This window comes from Bombus fervidus, chromosome 8, assembly GCF_041682495.2.
Source record: "Bombus fervidus isolate BK054 chromosome 8, iyBomFerv1, whole genome shotgun sequence".
Lineage (NCBI taxonomy): Eukaryota > Metazoa > Arthropoda > Insecta > Hymenoptera > Apidae > Bombus > Bombus fervidus.
Window position 1 is genome coordinate 13,282,083 of NC_091524.1, and position 8,862 is coordinate 13,290,944.

General features: G+C 33.5%; 1 protein-coding gene across 2 annotated transcripts; it reads right to left on the reverse strand.

Moving 5' to 3' along the window:
- Positions 1–1,555: 1,555 nt before the first annotated feature.
- On the reverse strand, positions 1,556–3,850 carry LOC139989694 (cytochrome c oxidase assembly protein COX18, mitochondrial). Of its 2 annotated transcripts, XM_072008214.1 has the most exons (7): positions 3,135–3,845; positions 2,914–3,051; positions 2,681–2,828; positions 2,478–2,602; positions 2,296–2,406; positions 2,054–2,204; positions 1,556–1,584 (listed from the first exon to the last, which is right to left on the reverse strand). In XM_072008214.1, exons 1-7 carry the CDS (start codon positions 3,660–3,662, stop codon positions 1,571–1,573), a joined length of 1,215 nt encoding a protein of 404 aa, XP_071864315.1. In that variant the 5' UTR covers positions 3,663–3,845; the 3' UTR covers positions 1,556–1,570. The 2 variants fall into 2 exon arrangements, with proteins under 2 accessions (XP_071864315.1, XP_071864314.1); XM_072008213.1 differs by lacking the exon at positions 1,556–1,584 and having other exon boundaries at positions 1,936–2,204; positions 3,135–3,850.
- Between the last annotated feature and the right edge of the window lie 5,012 nt (positions 3,851–8,862).

The following is an 8,862-nucleotide window of genomic DNA, read 5'->3' on the forward strand; positions in this document are numbered from 1 at the left end:
CGCGTAGAAATTTGCCGAATGAAATTTGAATATTCACTCCAAAAAGGTTTTCAAAATTATGAGTAACACGTGTTTCCCACTCTCTGATTTTCTAAAAGATGATCGTATGAGCACATAACTCATCACATCCTGGACACATCGACAACTTTTTTGTCTTTTATTGCCTTTTTCTTTTCCATTGTTAATATTTTTTTTTCTTCTCTTCGTCTTAATTAATGATAAGGTGCTAGATAAAATTTACAGGAAACATTTACGGGATAAATTTGTTATGCGGATAAATAATACGAAAATAACGTGAAGACGTAGAATTTATTTTAAATCACATGTGATATTCGATTCTAGACCCTTATAAACGACAAAATTTACATCCCATGGAGTTTCGATCCTCGATATTACACTAAAAATTATTACATTTCATCAGAAGTATTACTGTTATCTCAATTTGATAACGATTGTCCATGATTTATTCTAATTATTGTCTTTATGTGTTTTAATAATATGATTATTGTTTATTCGATTTCACTTTATTAAATTTCTTCATATTTAAGCTTGTGTATGTCTTCGTCGAAAGAAAACATATTCTCGTTTGATATGGATTATCTATAGCCACCTTTTCATCAAAAAGGAACGTCCTCTGAGAGTAATACAGATATAAGGGGCGGGATAACGGATTTTACAATCATTAACAACACAGGATGTTGAACAATCGTCCACATGTGGAGGTAGACCAACTTGAGTATCTGGACCAACTGTAGTTTCCTCCTAAAAATGATCGTATTATAATATGCATTATTATTTTCTATTGACATTTTCTTTCTATTCATTTGCTGGCACATTTTTCCTTCATGTGAAAACTTAAGCAAACAATTGAAAAATCAATCGAAAGTATAGCATTATTATATTTCCATTGATAGCTATCAATTACAGGAAGTACAATCTATCAGAAAATGACAAAATTTATAAGTGACAGTTATTAAAATATTAACAATAAATCTGTGTAATTATAAATATTGCGACGATATACGTACAGCTGCTAATCCACGGAAAAAGCTGATACAAAGAATGCTACAAAGAAGAAACGTAGAGAGTTTGATAAAAGCCATGATTTCCTCCGTAATTCGCTTCTGGAATCTGCTAGTTCATTCCACAAAATGCGTTCTCCGTTAGTGAAATGCATTTTATATGTATATACTATATCTTATAAGAATAAATTAAAAAAAAAAATAAGTCATTTAGATACGAACTTTTTCACCGAATATCATTGTCCCCACAATATGTCCAATGCAGCGACTCAAATTAGTAGAAGTAAAGAAAATATTCTTATGCTAGCACGCGATAAATGTAAGGGACTTCGGCTATTGGTTGAAGAACGATAATCAATTGTTAAATTCAGGAGGGGATTTACTCACCATGGGGCATTGTTATATTATAGGACTTGACTCGACTTCTCGAGTTTATGACACAGACGACGCCCAGAAAATTATAGTATCTGAAGATTGTGAGTACGCCCCTCCGTTTACTTACTTGCACTGAGTCGAATCGTTGGATGGATTGATTTTATAATCACTAATTAAAAGATAGACACTAAAATATGTAATTTTTAAAGATCAATACTTATCGCTTTCGCAAAATCTAGGTTCAGCATGCCCATGATAAACGTACATAAGAAATATAAAACAATGAGTATTTTTAAAAAAATTCCTGTGCATCCTGCTGCTATATTCTAAAAGATATATCACACTTATACGATGATATTCACATCTGAATTGAAGAAAGTAAATACTTCCATATACACCTCTAACTAACGTGGCTCCATCCTCAAATTTAAATCTCTAATTTTAGTGGAACTTACGCACAATGTATGTAGGTCCCGAAAAATATTTCCTTCGTTTTTATTTTATGTGCAGATATTTTATGATGATAGTTAATAACACATTGATAATTATTCTTCTTTATTTGACTTTGTACTAAATGATATTACATTCAACACAGGAGAAAAATATTTCATCTTGTTTCTATGCTTTTGCTACGGATCGCGGTAAAGAAAATTTGCCTAATAACCGTTTATGTAATTCTTTATATGGATGCCGAAAGTCAGAATTAGTTTTAGGTATTCTGAGTAGCTTACGGACTTTTGGAGATAGGAGTACTAAATTTTGTAATAGTCCATAGCAATTATTGCTAATCCAAAACAAGGATAAACACTAAAACATGTAATTTGTAAACATTAATAGAATGAATAATAGCACAGAATAAAGTAATTATTCATTTTGTCAAAATATAGGTACAACATACCGATGGTAAGCATGCCATGATAGGCACAAAACAAACAATGAGTACTCTACAGAAATTCTTGTATATTCTGCTAAATCTTGAATCCTTTATATTAAATAATACATAATTTACCTAAAAAAAAAAACGTATCACGTTGATACAGATATATCTAAACTAAAAAAAATAAATACTTGCATACATACTTCCATTGTAACTAAGTGAGAAAATCCAAAAAGTATAGGTAATATAAAAAAGTGATCTATGTCTACAAGATTTTGTATCCATCCAAAACCACCAGTAGTCAATCCTTGGAAATCCTTTACGGTGGCTAGCATTAAAATTTTTAGGACTTAGTTTTGTTGCTATTTTTGTATTAAAAACACTATATACAAAATACATTACTCACCAGGATTTATTTGAGGCAATACATAACACATATTCCTTACTGCAACTGAGAAACTTATCCATATCGGTGCTTGCAATAATACCATTACAACGCTTTTCAATGGATGACAATTGTCTCTTATATATAATCTTTTTTGTTCCTTAGAAATCTATTATGCAAAGTAAAAAATTGATATGCTTGAAATAAATAGAAGAATATAATAGTGTGTATCCAAATACTTTACATTTAAATACCTCGCGTGTATATAAAGCAATCGCACGTGCTGGACTCAATTGGGACAATACTACTTCCCTATCCACATTTTTTCTTACTTTCTCCGCAATATCCATCATTTCACCTTTCAAGTTTTCCACTTTGGCCTTATTGTGAAGCTAAATAAAGATCACTTAAGAAATATATATTCCAATCTTAATACTAACTTAACTTAATTTGATAACATAATAATGATACTCACGTCGAGTATATTTAATGGTAGATTTATAAATGTTCTTGTAATAATTGTGGTAAGTATGATACTTGCCCACCATGGTAAACCTGTTTGATAATGCATGTATCTAAAAGCTTCGGTGATCCATTCTACAGTTATACTTTCAGATATCATTTGGAAAATGCCATCATTGTATTTAATAGCTTCATTTATAGCTGTGGGTCCTGAATTTGAATATTGTCTAATACTATTTACAGCAGTAGGATAACAGTTACTAGGAATTTTTGAAGTTAGTACTACATCCTTGTTACATAGTAACGATCTTTGAAATACTTTTGGATGGAGTTGCTGATGCGAAACAGCATTTTGTGTATTTGAAAAATTCCGCTTATTTGAAAAATATCCCATTGATACTTTACTATTTAAAAAATGATTCTTATACACATTTAGGGGAGAAGCATTGGAAATATAATGAATAGAACGAGGATGTTTTACAAAAATACTGCTATTACATTTAAAATCCAATTGAATTTTTTTAAATATTCGTACATTCATGATAACACAATAACAATGAACAATTTCTGAATAAGTTTAAAAAGAACTTAGTTTTCTTTCTTGTTTACATCTATAAATATAATGTTCCTATATGTACATGACAATTACGACGAATAGGTTAGTTACTAAACTAACCTCAAATCGAGCACGATTATGCATAATTCCTTTTATTCCTTATGTTTAAATGTATTTAATAATATAATAAAGGTTAAAATGTTCTGTATATTTATTTATTAAAATTACAATACAAATTACATACTTTGAAGAAAATATGTATTATGTGAAAATAAAAAACCAATAAATAAATAACCAATAAAAATCAATCTTTTAACATTTTTACAATTCATTAAAATAGATTAACATCACAATAGTATCATTATCGTTAACAAACCTAAAAACAAGCAAAATACTAAATTATACCATCGACGAGGTACAAAATAGATGCGACATTCAATGCTTTTTCATTATCGATTCAGTATGGTAGTGGTTTGAATTAAAACTAAATTTTCCTATTAAATTATTTAACTGTAAAGATTATTGCATAATTCTTTAAATTTAACAAATAGGATTTCTGAAGCGAATTTGAACGTTTCATAATTTATTCTTAACTCTGTCCACTTTTCACTCAAAAGTTAAATAGATTATAGTTAAATAAAATAAATGTAATTAAATAAATTGTACAATTCTATTAACAATATTGATATAACGTAATTAAATAACATTGCACGACTTGTAATATTCTTATAAATTAATAATCTATACAATTCTATTTAAAAATTGTTAATATTTCCAAAAATACGATAATCTCTAACTTATATACATAATGCCATAAGTTTTACTATATTGTTATAATGACATTTTGATAAATTATGTTTATAAATCCACTTACATCGGTAAAACAGGAACATGTCGATAAGCTGTTATAAATAACGTGTATTCTGTACCTCTTCGGTGATAATTCTTATGTTCGCCGTAGAATATTGCAGAGGGCGTAAAGAACACACCGGTTTTTTGGCAGGTCCAGTACCATCTGTAGTTAATAATAGTAACGGTGTAAGTTATATGCATACGCTTTAAATAATCTGATAAAACTATAGTTCCAGTAAACGTTTTAAAGTTATAAAATAAAATGTAGTTATAAGAACAATTTCATCTTATCTTATAGTTATCATTTATTACTGCATAATTATCATCGGTGATAATCGTTTACTACTTAACTTGCAATGGTAACAATATAGTTTCTTATAATACTGCGACATTTAAAATTCCTTTAAATTTGAATAATATATCCCAGTTTTAAGGAAACTACAAAAATTTGATATGATTTTGCCGCATCATTGTAACAATAGGTGTATATATTACTATCAATGGTACATAATAATATTTATCAAATAATAATCATCAATGACAAAGTGATAACAATTTTATATGAAATAAAAGTTACAAACATTACGTAATATTTTTTTTTAAATGTACACTTCTTACAATAGACAAATTAAACTGCATCTTTAATTAACCATATCCTTATCGACAAATATATCCATGTTATTATATCATACGTTATACCGTTTATACGTATGTTATAAATGACGATAAAATAACATTTAAAAGCTAAATTAACAGATACAAATGCGTATATAAAAATCGTAATTATCGAATGTAAACAATTTTACTTGGATAACGCGTATCATACACGTAATTTACAATTCGTTAAAACGATACCCCATAGAGGACCCAAAATGCTGGAAGAAGAAAAAGAAAGATGAGACTAAAGGATCAGGGCATCGACACACACACACATATATATATATATCACACATCCTCGACAAAAGTTTCTCGAATCGAAGCACAATGTTCATTTCACGGCTTGAGGATTGGAGGGAGGAGGTCGCGCGTCGAGTATCTTTGCATTAACATTTACCATCCCTTCTTTTTCTGTAAACCGCAGTTCTCGCATCATCCTAGCGATTTCCAGGCTTCCCCCCGTTCCAGGAACTGGAAGAAACGTCGGCATACCATTTCAACGACAAATGGCATCGCAGCCCTAACAGCTACCAACGACGTCGGTCTAATCTCGAAGCAGCGGTTGGTCGTCGAGATCCTGGCTCTTTTCCCTCGTCGAATGGGCGTGCTGGAAACGCCCATCCACCCTTGCTACATAGATCTGCACCCCTGTGCCGTCTCAGGGGTGGAGTCGACCAATGACACGGTGGTAACGTTCGTCTGACAACGTGGCCTTTGGAGCCGCCCCCGTATTTCCCGTGGCTAACTAGCACTACCCCACTATAGTCGCGTCAGCCACTCGGCCAGCAAGTCCCCGGGCCGTCTAGTCGCCCGTTGGAATTCCCCACCTATCCTCCTGTCACCTTCCTCTGACCCCTCTTCATCGATGCTACCACCCTCCAATTTCAGGCCAACGTACCAGCCACATTGAAGAAGTGGTGTACATCGTGCAATAGCCTGACTAAAGCCGCATTCAGCGATGGTTATAACCTTGTCCCTCTTTCTGCGTGCGATGATCGAACAATTTCATTTATATGTATAAAAAATTACGTTGATTACTTACGTGATCTAATCAAACTATAAAATTCAATATCATGTTGTAACGATCCTCTGTTAGGGGAAAGCATTTACAAATTCAAAAATCCTAAGTCTTCTACAACAACCCTCTGAATTTTCAAAAATATATCTTTTATCCTGCATCGCTTTGAGGGCTGATGCAGCCACGAAATAATTAAGAAAACTGGGGAATTATTATTCCACGCGCTGAGTCTTCTGTTACATACAGATGCTACAGAAAAAGTAAGACAAATATCATTGCAACTAATCGTTGCAACTTTCGTTCCTCGTTAATATACAAAAGCAAGAGTATACGTATAAAAGAAGAAAAAAAAAAAATGAAATAAAACAATCATCACCAAATCAAAGCAAACAGTAGTAAATTCGCGTCATCTCGATTTTAACGCTTCCAAATCGTCCGTCAACTGCAAAATCCCAGCAAACAAACACCTACGTCGCGAGACGATCAAATCTTTCGCTATCCCCATGTCGACGTCATAGCTACGCCGACTCGCGGCCGTTTAGGAACTTCTGTACGTGTGTTAGGGATCGCCCACACCCTGGCCAGCCATCCTCTCCTAGAAGCACGTCGAGCGTGTTGAAGAACGACCCGTGATTCCAGCTAGTATGGCTACGGTCAGGGGAGATAGGCAACTCCGACAGCCAATCGGGCAGCAGCCCCTATATACGTGCGTATAACGAACGTACAGACGCACCGTGCACACACATCGATACGAGCAGCTCGTACACACGAACGCGAACCGCGGTACCCGCCCTTCCCGACGAGATGAGTAGCTACGCCGAGGCTCGAAGCCACCTCGTCACGGAGAACGCTTCGAGACTTCGCGCGACTCCCTCGGCGTCGTGTCGGAACGACCACCGGTCCAGTCGTCCGTCTGGGGATGCTCGACTTTGATCAGTCGCGAAGGATGGGCACAGGTCAGTTCGATAAAGCGTGCCTCTCTTGCTTTTCTCGCCAGTGATACGTTGGAGTGGTTCGCCAACCCCCGATCAGGGCACGCGGTACTTAGAAGACAGTGACACACGTGCCGCTTCGTCTTTTTCTTCTTTTTTTAATTATTCTTCGTTTTTATTTATGCGCAACATCGGTAAGATGAGACGTTGGTTCCTGTTTTTTCTATTTTTGTTTTTAAATTTTCCCTTTACAAATTTGTCCTCCATCGAATGGTGTCGGAGTTTCGATGACCTGGTGACTTGACAGGTTTAGTTTGAACTTTGGTATGTCGACGTTTTGACCGTTTTGGGTACGCGTTAAAATAGCTTGTCTCGTCGGTTTGGTTTACTTTAGCTTCGGAGGATCTCTTTTTGTTTTGATTTTGGTTTTGGACGATTCGAAGAGTTGAAGTTTTCGTTTCAAATGTGTGCGATTATTGGTTGTTCAATTGGTGGCCTTGCAATGGTTTTTGGTCCCGGTGATTGACTTCTGGGACCGATGGTTTGGGATTTGTAATTGAATGGAGATTAGAAAGTTTATTCCGGATAGAGGAGCGGTTATCTTCGGTTCGTATTGAATGGAACTATGCTATTTGGTATTTTGAATTGTGCTTTTTCTATAATTGTGGTTTAATTGACTTTTTATAGAAGTGAGATAATGAAACAATGGTTTTTGAAAGCAAGATCGGGTCGCTATGTATTTAATCGGAATGGTTTAATTTATATTTTATTAAAAATTGTTTCGAATATGTTTCGAAAATCTATTAATTTCAGTTTTCGAGATATTTATATAAAAAATTAATATTTACAATTCTTCCAAATTATTTGTCTTTCAAATAAAACAAGATACATGAAATCTAGTTTAGATTGTACTTTCTTTTGCAAAGTATAATTTTTTTTTTTTAATGTAATACGAAATGAAATAAAGAATATTGTACTTTGTTATTAAAATGAAGTGTCTATTCTCCTTATTATTCGTTTCAAAATTGTATTCAACGAAAAGAGTTGGTAACTAAAGAAACATTGCCAAATTTTTGTCCACGACTATTTAATTTCGCTAAATCCTAAAATTTTCTCTTTCTTTTTAATCGTTCGATGCAAATTTCTCAATATTACAACTTGATTTCATAGCAAAAATGAAAGTCTAAATGTTAAATTCTAATGTTCAAATACTTTTACCTTCATCCTTTGATGTCATTTAAAAAGCTGCACATAATTGTAAATTTTCTTTTTCTCTCGACATAATGTACATTGTGTTAAATATAAATTTATTATTAATAATTTACTATTTTCACAATGTAACGTAGTAACTGTAAGCGTTGAACAAAGTTGAATGCATAGCGATCTTTTAAATCCTTCCACACTTTCGAAGAAGATACTTCAAATTCGAATATAATAGAATTGCATAAATTTGTAACTATTATCCTCAGATATACTTAATCCCCCTTGCTATTGAAATCGTTTATAGTTAATCGACGCGTAGGACACATAAGACAACGATGTCTAGATATAAGCGTAAACGTCGAAGGAGGTAATCTGTTGGGGTTGAAGCAGCTCGACTGATCGGGTTAGGTTGGTAGGTATTTGGTGTGAGAAGAAGGTGGTTGGTTCCCCAGGCCAGAAACGGAAGCTTTGGTTGGCTTAGGCATGGCTGTGTTTTTCTTGCCGCGGATCATTAGGACGATTA

Excerpts from the sequence above, each read along its gene's own strand:
- LOC139989694 (XM_072008213.1), bottom strand. The coding sequence starts at position 3,662 with ATGAATGTACGAATATTTAAAAAAATTCAATTGGATTTTAAATGTAAT. Across the intron at positions 3,052-3,134 it reads TACCATTAAATATACTCGAC|CTTCACAATAAGGCCAAAGT; the intron begins GTGAGTATCATT and ends ATCTTTATTTAG. Across the intron at positions 2,829-2,913 it reads TTGCTTTATATACACGCGAG|ATTTCTAAGGAACAAAAAAG; the intron begins GTATTTAAATGT and ends TTTGCATAATAG.